Raw genomic sequence first — 19,184 nt, forward strand, 5'->3', positions numbered from 1 at the left:
AGGGCGGTGCGTATTTGGAATGAGCTGCCAGAAATAGTGGTTGAGGCGGGCACATTAGCAACATTTAAAAGCCATCTAGATAAGTACATGGATGGGAGAGGTTTAGAGGGCTTTGGGCCAAAGGCGGGCAGATGGGACCAGCTCGTTGGGCAACACAGTCGGCATGGACCAGTTGGGCTGAAGGGCCTTTTTTCCATGCTGTATGACTCTATGGGACATGCCAGATTTCCTTCACCTTCTAAGGAAGTGGAGGCCTTGGTGTGCTTTCTTGGCCATAGCATCTACATGGCTGCACCATCACAAATTGTTGGTGGTATTTTCACCTAGGGACTTGAACCTCAGCACCATTGATAAAGACGGGAATGTGTACACTGCCCTGCTTCCTGAAGTTATTGACCAGCTCTTTTGTTTTGCTGACATTGAGGGAAAGGTTGTTGTCATGATACCATGTCACTAGGCTCTCTGTCTCCTTCCTGTACTCCATCTTGTCGTTGTCTAAGATCCAGTCCATTATGGTGGTGTCATCTGCAAACTTGTAAATGGAGTTAGAGCAGAATTTGGCCACACAGTCGTGAGTGTATAGGGAGTAAAGTAAGGTGCTGAAGACATAGCCTTGCGGGGCATTAGTGTTGAGGAGGTGTTGTTGCCTATACTCATTAACTAATTGTAACTAACATCTAAAATTAACTGTACTAATCTGTAGCTAATTAACCTACCAGTGCAACTTTTGGGATCTCAGCAGACAGCATTTCTGATTTACGGAAACTTTCGGCTAAGGACTGTTCTCAGAACCCTTACGTGACCCGGGGAGTGTCTGTCCTTAAAAATCACAGTTCTCCTGCTCAGAGGAAGATGATCAGGGGCTATTTCTGTGGGTCTGGATTTTCATTGGTTTGGCACCAGTCAGGTCCCAAGGGTGCCAAACCAGAGTGTTTCAACCTGTACCAACAATCAGAGATGCCCTTTTTCTCTAAAGCCTTTGACTCTTTCAGCAGGGAGGGGGTGTGAAATACCCTCCTCAAATTTGTCTCCACCTTTCATTTTGCTTCATGATGGCATGCAAGCCTGTCCAATACTCCACAACAGAGCTATCTTACTGAAGACTGGTACCAAGCAAGACTGTATCTTTGCCCTAAGCATTTTTTTCAGCCCTGCAATACTCTACCTTACCTCCAACAAGCTTTCCACTAGGGTGGAGCCAACCTGCAGGACTAATGGGAAACTATTCAATCTACAGCCCCTACATTTCAGAACCAAGGTCATTCAAGCTCAGCAGCTGAGCCACAGTACGCGGTCAACACTGGTGTTTATCCGTGTTTGGAGGAAGAATTAAGTCATTATGACTTGTTCACTGTATACGAGAGGACGGGTCTTACAATCGCCATTTGCAACTCGAGGGTCCTCTACCACTGCCGCTGCTGTATAGCATTGCCCACAATAAAGGTTCATGGATCACTTCCCATATCTCGGGAACCGCCTCTTGGTGAAGGCAGATTGATGATATAGTTCAATGTCACCTTCATTGTGCCAGCACAGCCATTTGTCCACTGCATAGTGTGTTTGAAGATCAAGACCTCAAACCCAGTGTAAAGCTAATGGTATACCAGACAGCAGTGATCCCTACCCTTCTATATGCTTCAGAGACCGGAACTACTTACAGCAGGCACCTCAATGCACTGGAAACGTATCACCAACACTGTCTCCACAAAATCCCCTGAATCCATTCTTTCCCTTCTCAATCCGGCATCCCCAGTGTTGAGGCTCTGATTGCACTCTGTTGCACCACCTCCTTTGCATGCCTGATGTCAGACTCTGAAACAGACATTCTTCCAGGCTCCATCAGAGGAATTGGTTAATTGGTTTATTATTGTTACATATGTACCGTGGTACAGTGAAAAAGTTTGTTTTGCATGCTATCCATACAGATCACTTCACCACATCAGTGCATTAATGTACAAGGGAAAATAATAACGGAATGCAGAATAAAGTGTTGTAGTTACAGAGAAAGTGCAGTGCAGGTAGACAATAAGGTGCAAGGCCATAATAAGGTAGATTGTGAGGTCAAGAGTCCATCTTATTGTACTAGGTATAACAGTGGGATAGGAGCTGTCCTTGAGTTCGTGGTACGTGCTTTCAGGCGTTTGAATCTTCTGCCCAATGGGAGAGGGGAGAAGAGAGAATGTCCAGGGTGGGGTGGGGTTTGATTACGCTGGTTGCATTATCGAGGCAGCGAGAAGTGTAGACAGAGTCCATGGAGGAGAGGCTGGTTTCTGTGATGTGCTGAGCTGCGTCTGCAACTCTCTGCAGTTTCTTGTGGTCCTGGGCAGAGCAGTTGCCATACCAAGCCATGGTGCATCCAGATAGGATACTTTCTATGCTGCATCTATAGGAAGAGATTACAAGGCAGATAAGGAAGAAACTAGAGTATGTTCTCTAAACCTTCTTTAAAAAGTGTAGCATCTCCACTCAGTCCTTGGAATTCCTGATCCATGACCACTCGGTTGGAGAAGGAGAACTGAAATACTGAAATCCATTGAGAGCACATAGAAGCCTAGCGTAAACAACAGATGAAGCACATCGTCTTAAAAATACCCAGGCACCTCGTGAGTATCTATGGAGGACTGTGGTTCGCTTAGTCACTTCAGAACTAGAGTGGAAACATGTCAAGCTCAATCCAGAGGTACTGCCTGAGAGAGATAACTTGAAGAGTTGGGTAATTGTTTCTGGTATAGAAACAATTACCCAACTCTTCAAGTTAGCTGATAATAATTAGTCCTCAGTCAACATTATCATAGGCACCAAATAGCAAGAAAACAGACCTTTTGGCCCACTGAGTCTGCACAAAATACTAAAAAAAAAGTTATCTGGCCAGGATTGTATTGCTGTTTGGGAGCTTGCTGTGTGCAAATTGGCTGCCACAATCCCTAGAACAACTTGAGTATTTCATTGGCCCCAGATGGCAAGAGGATGTATAAACAGACGTGCTTTGGGGAGAGAGGTGGTGTTTAATCTTGTATACTTAGCTATCTTTGCCCTCATGAGGATTTAACATCCCTAGAAAGTTGAGGGTTCAGTCATCGACAATGAGAATCTGGACCCGTTTCAGGATCTGTTTTGTGTAATTACTAGTTGGATTGTTATTGTTGCATGTGCCAAGATACAGTGAAAAGCTTTTGCTTGCATGCCATCCAGACAGATCATCCCAAACACAAGTACATTGAGGTAGTACAAACTGAAAACAATAACAGAATGCAGAACATTAGTGAAACAGATACAGAGAAAAGCAGTGCAAGTGGACAAATAAGGTGCAAGGGCCAAGACAAGGTAGTTTGAGAGATTAAGAGTTCATCTTTATTGTACAAGAGGTCCATTCAAGAGTCTTATAATAGTGGGATAGAAGCTGTCCTCTAGCTTGGTTGGTACATGTTCTCAAGCTTTTGACCTTCTGCCCCATGGGAGGGGGAGGAGAGAGAATGACTGGGCTAGGAGGGGTCCTTGATTATGTTGGCTACTTTCCAGAAGCAGTGAGGAGTGTAGACAAGAGTCCGTAGAAGGGAGGCTGGTTTTCGTGATAAGGGTTATGAAACGTCTGTGATATTTACTTTATGCTTCACTGGTTTTCTTTCTTTCCCTCCTACGCACAGGTCACTCCGCTCCAAGAGAAACTGGAACAGAAACTTGTGATCCAGGAACAAGAAATTAGGAGCCTACAACAGAAAGTGATTGATCAGGAAGAAGAAATCAGACACCTGAAGGAACAAGTCAAATTACTGGCTCGGGAAGGAGAGAGCAGCTAGAGATCTTCACTATTTCCCAGAGAAATTCTCTTACTTTGCATTCTGTCCACCCAAATTTACTTGAATACCTCATGTATAAAAATGGTGTATGTGCTTTGAATGAGCTGAGAGGTGTGAAGTATCAAAATTATTAATTAATACATTGAGGCTTTGCACTCATTAAAATTCAGTGTTATCTATGGCTTAGTGGGTAGAAGGTTGTGTTCAAGTCCCACTTCAGAGATTTGAGCACAGAGGCCAGTGTCTTAATGAATGCCAAGTTACTTTATGTAATAGTAAAACTTTGATTAGACAATTCATCCAAGTTAACGTCAGCTGCGGTGCACTTGGCAGCACTCACCTCCCAGTCAGGTTTCGGGTCCAAGCCTCACTCCAGAGACTTGAGCACAAAGTCTCAATCAAGTTTGTGGACAGTAATGAGTGTCAAAGGTATCATCTTGTAAAGAAAATGTTGAACCTTTCAACTGGATTTAAACAAAAAAAAACCTATGCAACTATTCTGAAGAGCAGGGGAAAAATTCCTATGGCTGTATTTCAAATAGTAGGGGAATCGTTCCCGGTGTCCTGCCCAATATTTACCCCTCAATCACCACTAAATCAGATATCATCAATACAAATTATTCTTTACCTTTACTTCTTCACACAGCAGATCATTGTCCTTGAAGCACAGAATCTCTTCCTACAATCTACATTGCAGGAGGAACCTTATGTAGAATAATTACCGTGTTCCAGGTAAAGAGTTCATTGGAATTAAGCTCCCAAAATGATTTATTATACTTAATCCTACTGTTTAAGATTGAACGGAATGACAATTTGCACTGCTATATGCCTTAAGGATACTGTCATCAAGGCACTTCACAGGAGTGTTATACAAGTTTTACAGCTACACAAGATGTTAGAAGTGCAGTTGGTCAAAGGAAGGTTTAAAGGATGGCAAATTGGGCCAGAGAGGTGGGGATTTAGAGAGGGAATTCTATAGCTTAGGGCCTTGACAACTGAAGGCGTGGTCAACACGTGCAGAGTAAATCGTTAAATCCAGGATGTGCAAGACTTGGAGGAAAGCAGGGAATGGGGGAGGAGCAAGACCACAGGTGAGGTTTGAAAACAAGGGCAAGGACTTCATAAAATGAAGCAAATTTAACTGCAAGCATCAAGGTAAATTACTCTTGGAGAAAAAGAGTGAACTGGATCATTAGGGATGCAGCACGTATGAAACAGTAGGAGCGGCAGAAAAGCGTTTGTGTCTAATCCCAAAATAATTCCTTTTTCCATTAAATTCCTCTTGCCTCTATTCTGCAAGAGCCATTTAGTCAGGTTTCAGACCATTTAATCCATACAGATTATGCAGATAATCACCCACTTTATGATTTTGTTTGTGTCAACAATCGAGGTCCTAACCGGTGCTGCAGCAGCAGAAAGAACTGATACATAGCTCCAGCAACCTGACCCCGGGTGCTGACTGTGTGGAGTTCATACATTCTCCCAGTCACCATGAAAGTGTCCCCCAGGTGCTCCAGTTACTTCCCACATCCTGAAGACATGCTAGTAGGCTAACTGGCTACTGACATATTGCCCCAGTGTAGAGGGGGTGGCATGAGAATTAGGGGTGATTACTGGGACGTGAAGTATAAAGAAAAGAGGAATAGGACTGATGGGTTTGCTGTAAGAGCTACCATAGATTTGATGGGCCAAATGGCTTCCTCCTACCTTGTATTTTCTTACAAGCAAGAAACGAATGTAATTTCAATCAAGATGCCTTTAAAAATATTTATTAAGTATTTTAAATAGGTACGTCCATGTGTAAGTATTAAGAGCTAACTTAAATGCCACAGAGCTAGAGGATAGTTTCCATCTAACCCATGATATTTACTTCAATGGTTTCAATGCCAGATTAAAGCATGCTAGATTCTCACAGCACTTCACCCATCGTTGGATATTGGCTGGGATGTCCTCAAACCCCATCTCCAGCAAGACACAGTACAGCACCACGTCAGCCAATGTCAGATCGACTCCCACCACCCACGGGCTCTTGCCCAGGGCAGAGTTCAAGGAGCGCAGTACTGCTGCCTTCTCCTTGCTGCTTCCTTTCTTCAGCTGGAAGATGGCAATGTCCACCCAGCTGTCGATCTGTGTGGAGGTCACCACATCATACTTGTGGCCCAGTAACGCGAAGAGGAAGCGAGCGATGTTTCCCTCGCCTTCGATGGAGCACATGCTTTGGATGCTGAACTTCATCTGAGGTTTGAGCACTGCCAAAACAAACAGAAATACAAGCTGTCATGTACAGCAGATGCCAACCCTCAGCCTACACTGCCCTCAGACCACAGAAGCACTCCCACACACCACCTACCTCTTACCCCAACCCTAACCCTAACAATCACAGCCCTAACTGTAACACTTCACCTTTGACGAACCTCCCCTCAGCCCCCAGAAATCATCATCTCAGGTGGAACTCCCCTCTCCTCAAGCCCCAGTAACACACTCCCGGCCCTCAGACCCCACTCCCCTCAGCCCCCAAAACCACTCCCATACACTCATACCTGTGACCTCTGATCCTAAACAATGCCCACCCCCACACACTACAATTGCTGGGACTCCCACCCACCTCTAATAAAAAGCTAAACAATAAAGCCTGGACCCCAATAAAGGCAATTGGGACTGCACGAGGGTAATGAAGGCATGGGACAGATCAAAGTGGCAGTTTCTAGTGAGATGGGATCTCCAGCAATGGGAACAACAAGCACAAGAGGAATAATTATCCCACTGCCCACAAACTGACATAACATCGAATTTCTACATTGACTAACTGTCAGTTTAGTTATCAAATAAGAGTACAAAAGCAAGATAGGACACCTGGTTGAGAGGTGCCACGTAGATGCCACGGCCAAGAAAGCTCACCAACGCCTCTACTTCCTCAGGAGGCTAAAGAAATTTGGTTTGACCCCTTTGACTCTCACCAACTTTTACAGATGCACCATAGAAAGCATCCTATCTGGATGTATCACGGTTTGGTACGGCAACCGCTCTGCCCAGGACCGCAACAAACTGCAGAGAGTTGTGGACGTAGCCCAACGCATTACAGACACCAGCCTCCCCTCCTTGGACTCTGTCTTTACCTCTCGCTGTCTTGGTGAAGCAGCCAACATAATCAAAGACCCCACCCACCCGGGACATTCTCTCTTCTCTCCTCTTCCATCAGGTAGAAGATACAGGAGCCTGAGGGCACGTACCACCAGTCTTGAGGACAGCTTCTACCCCACTGTGATAAGACTATTGAACAGTTCCCTTATACAATGAGATGGACTATGACCTCACGATCTACCTTGTTGTGACCTCGCACCTTATTGCACTGCACTTCCTCTGTAGCTGTGACACTTTACTCCGTACTGTTATTTTTACCTCTACTACATCAATGCACTCTGTACTGACTCAATGTAACAGCACTATGAAATGAATTGACCTGTACGATCAGTTTGTAAGACAAGTTTTTCCACTGTACCTCAGTACAAGTGACAATAATAAACCAATACCATAACAACAACCTCTCACTCAACATCAGTAAAACTAAAGAAATGATTGTTGACTTCAGGAAGGGGAAGGAGGGTGAACATGCACCAGTCTATATTGGTGGATTGGTAGTTGAGTGGATCAGCAGCTTTAAATTCCTGGGCATCAAGATATCAGATGACCCGTCTTGGGCCCAGCACATAGATGCAATCACTTTCTTAAAAGGTTGAGGAAGTTCAGCACGTCACCAAACACTGTAACAAACTTCTACAGATGTACTGTTGAAAGTGTCCTGACTGGTTGCATCATGGTCTGGTACGGCAATTCGAATGTGCAGGAACACAAGAAGCTGCAAAGAGCAGTCGACTCAGCCCAATACATCATAGGCACATCCCTCCCCACCATCAAAAGTATCTACAGGAGGCGCTACCTCAAGAAGGCAACATCCATCAAAGATCCCCACCATCCAGGCCATGCCATCTTCTCGCAGCTACCATCAGGCAGGAGGTACAGAAGCCTTAAGTCCCACACCACCAGGTTCAGGAACAGCTACTTCCCCTCAACCACAGTTCTTGAACCAACCTGCACAACCCTAATCACTACCTCAGTTTAGCAACACCATGACTTTGTTAATTGTGTTCTTTCTTGTATAATTTATGTTGTTAATCTACATTTTTCTTGTGAATGTTGTGTATCTGATGCTGTAACCCTGGAATGGGTGAGTTCTCTAATGAGGAAAGGTTGGACATGCTCGGTTTGATTGAAATATATAAAATCCCAAGGAATGGATGTGGTGAGGATGTTTCTCCTTGGAGAAATCCAGCAATAGGGGCCATTGTTTAAAAATAAGGGGTCATCCATTTAAGACAGGCGAGGGAATTTTTTGTTTCTCCGAGGTTCTCTCTACCTCAAAGGACAACGGAAGCAGGGTCTTTGAATGTTAAGGCAAAGGTAGACTCTTGATAAGCAAAAGAGATTAGCATGAGCAGACAGGATTGCAGAGCTGAGGTTACAAATCAGCCATGATCTTATTGCATGGTGGAGCTGGCTCAAGGGGCAAATCTGGGCAGCTGGTGAATCCAGGTGGCAGGCTGGATCAGGTCTAGGAATGATCTGGCCCAATGTAAAGTCACTTTGCTTATGGAGTGAAGCTTAGAGTGACAGGAATAATTGGAAAGCAACCCCAATTTCACATGCAGACACTGGAACATGCCATCAGATATACTCCACTGTAGCAGTCAAATTTCTACCACAAAATCTGGATCTTCTTGAAAAGTCAGTAACCAAGTCACTGAACATAATTGGTTGTGCACATGTCACGTACTATCAGGTGATCTGCCAGAATTAGAAGTAATTTAGGCTCTTCACACTGCCTCATCTCTTGAACCATTTCCAATTTCGCCTGACAAGGTTCCCCAAATAGTCCTTGAAGTGAATTCAGCAAGATTCATTGCATAATGTACTTGCTTATTCACCAAATGGACACTGCACTTCACCCTTTAATGGCACATTTCTTTGAATTAATGTATAATGGGTTAGTATCTTTGACCACTGCACTCACTTGTCCCAGATGCCATGTCCATTAATAAAAAGTTCAAAAATAACATGGAAGAAGCAGGCCATGAAGCCCTCAAGCTTCCTCCAATCATTTAGGAAGATCATGGCTGATTCTGCATCTCACCCACTTTCTAGCCCAGTCCCTGTATTGTCCGATTTCCCTTAGTGTCCCAGCCTTGAATATATTCAGCAGCTGAGCATCTACAGTTCTCTTTCAACCTAAATTTCCCCAGGTACAGATTTATAGAGCACATTTAACTAACTGCACACAAATTTGAGAAACCAGGGATCCAAGATGACAGTTCCTGATTTTTAGCTTTTATGCTAGAAAATTTAATATTTTGCTCTGAAATCCTAGAGGACAGAAAATGAGCTTGCTTTGTCAGCAGAATTACTGCTAAACTGTGAACATCAACAATTCAGTTTTTCAAGAAAGCTCTGCAAATATTCTTGTATTTGTTTTCCTCACCTTCCTTCCAAACAAGAGTGAAACCGAGCTGATATTCCCGCCGGGATCGACAAATGCTTCTCTTTCCCAGACAGTTCCAGAGTTGGGAGGGGACGTTTTGGACAGAGGAGTGCACGTGCACTGAAGACAGCACCCTGTATTGTTCAGACAGCAAATTGTGTAGGACCAACAGTGACAGCGGTACTTCAGATGGGTTGGCATTGATGACGATGTCTCTGAGGGCACCAGAGTTCTAAAATTAAAAACAATTGTGAATGTAACATGGTACAAAACACACAACTGTTCCCGCACAGGAACACAGGCAAGGTATTTATTCCCACTGCATCTCAACTCCTTTTCCCCATCTTTGAAATCATTACATAGTAAAAATCCAGAGAGCTGAGTCATAATGGAGCCTTTTCATGGCTCATGAATATTTAATTGACCCAATAATGAACTATAATTAGAAGAGACACAGGAGACTGCAGATGCTGGAATCTGGAGCAAATAGTAAAGTGCTGGAGGAACTCAGCAGGTCTGTGGAGGCAGAGGGATGGGGGACTTCTCAGGTCGAGACCCTGCATCTGGTCTGAGGATGTAGAGGGGAGAAAGCCAGTATGAACAGGTGAGACAGGGAACTGGCAGGGGATAGCTAGGGAGGGGAATGGGTAGAGCCAGGTGGGGAAGGGGGAGGGGAGTTGAGAGACAGTGGCTGGTGGGTGATAGGAACAGATAAGGAGAGAGAATAAAAGAGCAGATGGAGCCAGGTTTTGGGGGGTGGGGGGTGGGGGGTGGGGTGGTGGAAGGGTGCGGAAGGTGAAGACAAGAGCAAGAGGCTGGAAGGTGATGCAGAGAAACAAGAGGCCGCAGGTGCTGGAATCCGATAAGGAAGGTGGTAAGTGGAACCAGATAAGGGAGGAATGCTGAGCAGGTGGAGCCAGTTGGGGCAGCAGACAGGAGACTCAGTACGTTAAGTGTGCGGGTGATGGGCAGATGAAACCAGAAGGGGGAGGGGGAGGGTGAGGGTGGTGGTGGTTTGGGGGAAAAGAAAAGGGGTGGCGGTGAGAGAACCTGGATGGATCAAAAGGAGAGCGAGAGAGCGAGGAACACGGGATGTGGGTTACCCGAAATTGGAAAATTCAATGTTCATTCCATTGGGTTGTGCAATACCCAAGTGGAACACGAGGTGTTGTTGTTCTGTTAGTTTGTGTTTGGCCTCACCCAACGATAATTAGAAAACCTGCTTTTCTGGATTTGATGGTTCCAGAGACACTTGTTACAGGTACAGAAACTTCTTCAGCATAGCCTTTGTAGCAACAAACGTGAAGCCTACAATTACAAGCAGCAATGGCCTCGGGTGGTAATTTTAGAAAAACTATTTTGATATAAGGGCTAATTTTATAATGTATAAAACTGCAGTGAGCGCTAATATGTAAAGTCCACTGACAGGACTGAGCTGGCAGTATTACTAGAATCCTATTTGGAAAGCTGCAATACAGTGAAAAGTAGAATTATGTCTGAAGATGCTACACTCCCACTTTGTAATCTGATTAATACAGGAAAGATTTTTTTTTAATAATTGCAACAAAAAGCCTTCAAATACAAATCTCAACTCAAATAGTTTGTAGGATTGCTTGCTATGGTGACTTTTGATGGAAGTACTGCATGTACCATTGCTAAGACCATCAATGTTTCACAGGAAGTAACACAATCCCTAGTAGGAATGCAAGTGGCCTCACTAGCTTCGATTTGGGGAAGGGAGAACTGGCCAGAGGAACAGAAGGAGGAATTTAATGCAGTAACTGTGTGGCTATACATTTGGGCAGGAGGAATAGGACAAATGCTAAAAAGGTCAGTGGGGTAGTTGGAAGAAAGGAAAAGAGGTTGATAGGTGAAAGTGGATCAAAGAGGAAGCAGTTTAAATAAGAGTTTGAAAGCAGGGGATGATAATATAACAAATAGACTGACAATACATACTTAGTGCCTTTGGCTTACTCTAGGACGAGCATACTACAGTCATCTGCACTGAAAGCAATGGATGAGGCCAGAGGAATTTTACTCCAACTGTAAACATGGCCCAAGCAGGAGACCAACTGATCTTCCTTGGTGACTTTAATGCCAGAGCCAGAAACAGTCTGACCTTCTGGGAAGACGTGACTGGCGTGGAAGGAAGATAGAAAGCCAAGTCCAAAGAAATCACCCTCCTGACATAATTGGAACATGGGCTTGTCATAAGCAACACCATTTCATGAGTAAAAGGTACAAGATATCACAGCAACGTCCTCAATCTGAGTGCTAGATTTCGTCATTGAATGAAGGACTGCCGGAATGTCCACACAACTTATGTTACGACAAGTGCCAATGACTGCTGGACTGACCTCTTCCTAATCCAGTTTGTAATCTTCATCAACCTCTAAACAATAATGGCAACACTGCCACAAGAAAATCAATGTCAAAAGACTCAAAGATCCTGCATCAAAAGCTCTTCCCGGATAACCTAAACCCAAACCTGTAGGAGCAATGTAGCATAATTAGCACTAGCTAAGAGACTATTGACAATTCCACCAAAAGACACCAGAATCATTCAATAAGAATGACCAGGAGATCCAGGAGCTAATTGATTCTTGTACTGGGAACACACACACACCTTAAGGGCAAAACACAGACCTACAGGTACATGACAACCAAGGTCCAAATATCCTTCACCCAACGAGTAGAAAAGAGCAGAGGAGATACACTAACTGCCCAATAACCTAGATGTGTGTGGACTCTTTGGTGCTATTAAGATCATTAACCCCCAAACACCAAAGGACCCACTTGTTGAGAGCCAAGAACTGAGAAGACCTTATCAAGTACAGTGAGATGGTCAGCACATGCTCAAAGCAGCACTTCAAAGATCTGCTCAGTCAAGACTCTCCAGTCAATGCAAGTGTTCTTAACTCCATCCCGCAGTTTCAACAGGCCACATTCTTGTGCTGCTCTACCCACCAAGAGATGAAATTGGCCATTCAACAGCTGATACCCAACAAGGCTTCCAGAGTAGAATAAATAATTGCTAAGGTACATAAACGTGGCAAAGCATTTCTTAAACAAATTCACTACCACACCTGGGAAGATGAGAGCATGCCAGGGTCCTTGGAGACTCCTTATTTGTGGTCATCCTCAAGAAAACAAGATGGTGATTTGTAGCAATAACAGAAGGCATTCCTGCCATCTCCACAGAGAAAGATGTTGCAAGGATCCTCCTCAATCTCTGACCTCCACCTATTGAAGAGCTACTTCCAGAGTCGCAGTGTAGGTTCCATCCATTAAGATGTTCTATAGTCGTGATCTACACCGAATGAAAATCCAAGAAAAACGTAGGGAGTACAACCAATTATTGTATGCGGCCTTTTCTGACTCACCAAATCCTTCAACTGGGAGGCATTGTGGAGAATCACTCCCAGTCTTCAAAGTTACTACCAATCTACAGCAATAGAGGCATTGCAAGCTGTGAACCTACATTTACCCCCTCGTGCCTGCTCTACCAGTCAATAAATTCACAGGTAATCTTTCACCCCAGCACCACTTGTCTGCACTCACTCAGTATTCATGATTCCCTTAATATCCAAAAATCTATCATTCTCCACCTTGGATTTATGCATATTTATTACAACACGGAAGACAGACATTTGTCGCATTAGATCCATGCCGCTGCCAACACAGCAATCCCAGAAGATGCATTCTACACCCCCATCCCTCGCACCCCCCTCCACCCCCCCCCCCCCCCATTTCCCTGTAGCCCTACAGTTACTCTCTCTCATGCACCCATCAACTCCCCCTTACCTGCTGGTTCTAGACACCATAGCCAGGGAAAGACCATCCCTTCATCTAATCTGTCATTCTGAAATTTTGCATTGTTCATCTTGCATTCTTCTAACACTAGGGTCTCTTAATCTCTCCTCATAGAACAAACCCAGGGTTTTATACCACTGTAATGTCTTTCATCTTGTATTCAGATCCTCGTGTAATAAAGGCCAATGTATAATTTGCCTTTCTAACTGGTTGCTGTACCTGCATGTACACAAATCACTGAAAGTTAACAAGGATACCCAGGTCCCTCAGAATACCAACACTTTTCATCTTTCTACACTTTAGTTATCTAGCTTTTTCTACTAAAGTGGATGACCTCACACTTTTCCATCTGCTCATTCACTTAACCTGTCTGTATTTCCCTAAAACCTCTCTGCATACTCCTCACAATCCACACCAGCACACAGCTTTGTATCTTCTCGAATGCGGTCAAGTAAGTCTGCACCATCGCTCCAATCCTCTTCTGAACCTTCCTTGCTGCAATACTGCAACTCACCTCCAACAAGCTTCCAAGTGGAGTTAGTCTACAGAACTTATGGGAAAATGTTCAACCTTTGACATGTCCACTCCAAAGCCAAGACCACCTCAGCCTTGATCATCAGATTACAGATGCACGTGAGCACACTTAGAGACCAAGCTCCAAACCATTAACTCCCTCACTGAAGCACATAAAAGGATGGGCCTCACATTAAACAACCAGAAGACAAAGATCCTTGACCAACCTACCCCTGACAATCAGGATCCATGGCAAGATCCTGGTAAAAGTAGATCACTTTCCATACCTTGGAATCCACCTCCCACCAAAAGCAGGGATCAATGATAAAATTCAATACAGCCTTCAGCGCTGCACTGACCAAAGAAAGACCATTCAAAGACTAAGAAGTCAAACCCAGCACCAGGCTCATGGTCTACCAAGTAGCAGTGATCATCCTCCTCCTGTATGTTCCTCACAGCTCCAGGGACTTTGGTTCAATCTTGATCTCTGGTGCTATCCGAGTGGAGTTCATACATTTTGGACAATCTGCAATGGACACCTCAAAAAGTGCAGAATTATTACCAATGGCATCTCTGTAAAATCCTACAAACTGTTTGCCAGGATAAGCAAACCTATATCAGTATTCTCCCCCAGACCAATAACCCCTGCAGGGAAGCTTTGGTCTTGTTCAACCAACTCCAATGGGTGGGTCACATCAACCAGCAGACTCCTGCAACCAACACTATAGTTTGAACTCTGTCAAAAGATTTCTACAAACACAGAGAAAATACTTCAAGGATTTCTCAAAGTTTCCTTGCAAAAATGCAACATCCGCACCAGTTCAGGAGAATCCCTAGACCATAACTGCTAAAAATGGAGGAGCATTGGGATGGTGCAGTATCTTGAGTGTCAATGACGAAAGCACCCAAAAGCCATGAACAAATAGTGGAAGGAATGCACAACATCCCAAGCACTACTTGCCCCAGCTGTGGAAGAGTCACATAGGACTATTTAACCACCTCAGAACCCACAGGACTACACTGAAAGCAAATCATGCTCAAGAATAAATCAGGCAAAAAAACCCTTCAGGTCACTATGTGGATTCTCCATTAAGTTTATTCTTAACCACATGCAGGAACTCAGCAGGTCAAGCAGAATCTGTGGGAGGAAAGGAACTGTGAATGTTTTGACCTGAAAGGCCGCCAATTCCTTCCCCACCCCACAGATGCTGCTCGACCCGCTGAGTTCCTCCAGCAAATTATTTCTTGCTCCAGATTCCAGCATCTGCAGTCTCTTGTGTCTCCACCCTTAACCACGTACTCATTTATCAAGAATCGTTGTGATTCAAACCTACCTTTCCCAGTACAGAGTCTAAACTAATTGCAGTCCGAATTGTTGGCTCAGAGCAGGCATGGTTAATTTCTGTAACATCCAGGTCAGCATCTGGTGTGAGAACAGTCTTTGAGAGACCATCAACGACAGCCTTCAACTCATACAAACGATTCAGGATATCTGTCTGTCTTGATTCCAAATTCAGGAGCTCTGGAGACTCATCCCCATTCTGAAAACCAAACAAGGATTACATTGTATTGATTAGTTGCATTGCTGCCTGTTGTAATTTGCTAGGTGCTCATCCATATTAGGATAGAATCTGGGTTTGATAGCACATTGGGAAGAAGATATTTCTGTACTACACTGAAAATTAACCTAGATTTAATGTTCAGATTCCAAGGTTAAAGTTCAAAGCCATAATATTTTGACTAAAGAGTGAAACTGCAGTCACTGAACTATAGCCAGCAATAGAGAAATTATATTTAAGATGGAACTCATTAAAGGGTTGAGAAAATATTCAGTGTCTTATCAAAGTAGATGCTGAATCAAACCTTTGCTCTATGGAATAACCATATCCTTAGGAAGGATATACTGATGTTGGAGAGGGTACAGAGAAGATTTACGAGGATGATTCCTGGAATGAAAGGGCTTGCGTACGATGAGCAATTGTCCGCTCTTGGACTGTATTCATTGGAGTACAGAAGAATGAGAGGGGACCTCATAGAAACATTTCGAATGTTGAAAGGACTGGGCAGAGTAGATGTGGCTAAGTTGTTTCCCTTGGTGGGCGAGTCCAGGACAAGAAGGCACAATCTTGGAATTAGAGGGTACCCATTTAGAACAGAAATGAGGAGAAATTTCTTTAGCCAGAGGGTCGTGGATTTATGAAATTCGTTGCTCCATACAGCTGTGGAGGTCCGATCATTGGGGGTGTTTAAGGAGGAGATTGATAGGTATCTAATTAGTCAAGGGATATGGGAAAAAGGCCGGGAATTGGGGCTAGGTGGGAGAATAGTTTAGCTCATGGTGAGGTAGCAGAGCAGACTCGATGGGCTGAATGGCCTTCTTCTGCTCCTTTGTCGTGTCTTGTGATTAGCTATACATTTCTTAATATCGTGGCGGTGTCTAGGATTCCAAAGTCGGCTGAGAAATGCATTGCCTATAAAAGATGATAAATAAATGCAAGTTCCCCGAGACAAGCAGCGTGTGTGTGTGAATGGAATTGTCGATGTTTCCAGTTGAAACTGTGTGTCAGTTTATTCCTAATCTTGTTCCAAGCTAGTACAGTAATTCCACACCACCCATCCCCCCAATTCCTCATGTTCTGACCTTGTTCACCGACTGCCTGGGTAGGACCTAATCAAATGCCTTCAGAATATCCAAGTATACCATATCCACTGGTCCCCCCTCATCTACTCTCAGATACTTCCCAAAGAACTCCACCAAATTAGTCAATCAAAACTTCTTTTCATAATTCCACATGGACTCTGCTTAATTATATTATCATTTTCTATGTGTCTTGATACCACATCCTTTCTTACAGATTGCAGCATTTTCCCGCATCTACTGACTTCAGGTGAACAGGTCAGTGGTTCTGTATTGTCCTTCTCCTTCCTTCCTTTAATACTGGGGTCACATTTGCTACCATCAGCAGGAACCATACCTAAATCAATAGAGTTTTAGAAGGTGACCAGAACTACCAACTCCATGGCCACCTCTTCTTAAACTATGATGCAGATTCAGGTATTTGGGATTTATCAGTTCCAGACTCATTAACTTCTCTAGAAATATTCCTATGTTTTTTCCTATTTATTTCTTTTATTTCCTTGTTTGCAGTCACCCCTCAGTACTCCAGTATTTCTGGGAAGTTTTTTGCCCAACATGAAGTCAGACACAAAGAATTTGTCTAATTCCTCTACCAAATTTTTTATTCCCCTGCTGTATCTATCTGAGAGAGTCCCACATTTGCTTTCATCAGTACTTTCCTTCTTGCATTCAGTTTTTAAAGCATATTACTAGATTACTTTCATTTTCTATTTCCCCTCTCTTTTCAATTTCTTAACCATCCTTTGCTGAACTCTAATACTTCCTGCCCTTGGACTTTCTGCTTTTAATGGCAACTTTGTAAGCCTTTCCCTTAGATTTATTAATACTTTCAATTTCTCCTGTAATTGGACCATTTCCTTTTAGTGTCTTTGTTGCTAATCACCTATTATTTCTGCAAGCGCCGGTCATTGTCTGTCCACTGTCATTTCTTCCACCCCATCCAAGAATTTACCACTGTAATTTTTCTACTAATTTGATTTGCCCAGTGTATATACAAAGTCCTCCATGAATACTGTATTAGTCTCATTACATGCACCTCATTTAGACCTTCTCCTGCTCCCTACAACCATTTGGAGGCTTATAAACAACAGCCACCAATGTTTTTACCCCAGCTGCTGCTTAGCTCCACACAAAATAATTCGAATTCTGTATCACAACCTGCTGAGTCAAGGTCTTTTACAACTACTGTACCAGCATCATCCCTCATTAACAGGCTACCCCACCTCCTTTTCCTTTTTGCCCATCTTTCCTAAATGTAAAATACCCTCAAATATTTAGGTCCCACTTTTGATAATCATATAGTCATGTTTCTGTAACAGCAGATCACACCCATTTAGAGCTATTTCAGGTACAGCATACTTTTTGATGTAATGTCTTTAAATTTAGCCTTCTAACTTTTCAGATGCTGCTTATCTTCATTTCCACTGACTATGGGATGCACCCACCTAAAGTGGGATGTATGCAAAAGAGCCATGAAGACACAAGAGACTGCAGATGCTGGAATCTGAAGCAACAAACAATCTGCTGGAGGTCAAGCAGCAACTATGGGAGGAAGGAAACTGTCGAAACCCTTCATCAGGACTGAGAATGGAGAGGCAAGAGATTGCCGGTATAAATGGAAGGGGAGTGGTAGGAAAACAGTCTGAGGTGATTGGTGGATTGAGAAGAGGCGTAAGATGACGGGCAGGTTGCACTATGTAGGGAAGGGGAGAAGGGGGAGCTATGAAGTCTGCAATGCCATTCTTCACAGCCTATTTGGTGTCTTCACCATAGAGATCACACTATCATTCTGCCACAGGAGAAGGAGGGGCGGGGTCAGGCGAGGAAGCCCCTTAACTATTGTTAATATGGGATTGCGGTATCACCCCAGGGATCCACACGAGTGGCATCAGTGTGGTTCTTTTTAATAAAAAGTTAACACTAATGATTGGTCTGTACATGAATACAAAGGTTTACATTGTTTTATAGTTGTATATAGTTTTTTTTTATGATGAATAAAGTTTACTTTGAAATTAAAAAATCGTAACATGCAAATATATTGCCAATAAAATGTACAAATGTTTACTCAATGTACCAACACCGTTCATATAATTGTATATATTGTGCATGTATACAATTTTCTGTCTTTTTAAAATTATTTAACTTTGTAAATGCTACTTCAAAAGTCCCCTGGGACCCCCACTAAGGGGAGAGCAGACCTTTGAAGCAGGGGCTCTCATCAGAAATTCAGAGACTCTGACAGTGCCACACTCGCTCAGAACTGCACTGGGTTGCACGGAATTACAAGGGCTCCAGCATGGAAGGCCGCCATTCGAGTCACAATCGGCCACGTGTAAAAGTTATCCAACCAGTCCCAGTCCCACTCCCTCTTCCCATAGCCCTGTAGATTATTTCTTTCGGGTAGCCAGGCTTGGTGCTGCAGAACAGCCAGCGGGTCGGGCGGGAAAACGCGGCCCGTTCCGGGCGCACGCCTGCCCTGCCCTGCCCAGCCCAGCCCTCCCCGATCCCCTGCGACACCCGCTCACCTCAGCGTCCACAGTGGATCCGTGAAAATTCTCCACCTTGTACATACAGGCGGGCAGCTCCACGGCGCCCTGATTCAGGTGATACGACTGCACCTCATACATCTGCACCGCTGACGAACCGAGCCCCCATTCACCATGAAAACCTAACGGCCGCCACGCCTCGTCCCGCCCCTCCTTCACCCCATTGGTCAGTCATCGCCGCCTCTCCTTTCTGTTTGGATAAGAGAGCTGTCAAACAACTAAAGTCGCGGCCTATATAAAATGGAGGAACTATTTGAACCAAATAATTCAGCGCAGAAGTAAACGTTGTAATTCAATTCGCGCTTTCCTGTCAAAAAATGTTTTATTATTAGTGAAAAAATAAA

At 43.9% G+C, this 19,184-nt stretch overlaps 2 protein-coding genes across 5 annotated transcripts in view; one reads left to right on the forward strand and one right to left on the reverse strand.

Moving 5' to 3' along the window:
- Positions 1-8,028, forward strand: part of eif2ak1 (eukaryotic translation initiation factor 2-alpha kinase 1) — a 46,804-nt gene extending 38,776 nt beyond the window's left edge. For 3 of the 4 annotated variants that reach the window (XM_052021140.1, XM_052021138.1, XM_052021139.1), the window contains one exon: positions 3,645-5,417. In XM_052021140.1, the coding sequence (XP_051877100.1) occupies positions 3,645-3,797 (153 nt within the window). In that variant the 3' untranslated portion in view covers positions 3,798-5,417. Of the gene's footprint in view, positions 1-3,644; positions 5,418-6,777 lie in introns of those variants that run through there. The other variant, XR_007956757.1, reaches the window with a different exon arrangement.
- aimp2 (aminoacyl tRNA synthetase complex interacting multifunctional protein 2) lies at positions 5,551-18,981 on the reverse strand. Its single transcript, XM_052021141.1, has 4 exons — positions 18,820-18,981; positions 14,991-15,197; positions 9,331-9,562; positions 5,551-6,046 (listed from the first exon to the last, which is right to left on the reverse strand). Exons 1-4 carry the CDS (start codon positions 18,919-18,921, stop codon positions 5,664-5,666), a joined length of 924 nt encoding a protein of 307 aa, XP_051877101.1. The 5' UTR covers positions 18,922-18,981; the 3' UTR covers positions 5,551-5,663.
- Between the last annotated feature and the right edge of the window lie 203 nt (positions 18,982-19,184).

Source organism: Pristis pectinata, chromosome 8 (assembly GCF_009764475.1).
Source record: "Pristis pectinata isolate sPriPec2 chromosome 8, sPriPec2.1.pri, whole genome shotgun sequence".
In the NCBI taxonomy this organism is placed as follows: Eukaryota; Metazoa; Chordata; class Chondrichthyes; order Rhinopristiformes; family Pristidae; genus Pristis; species Pristis pectinata.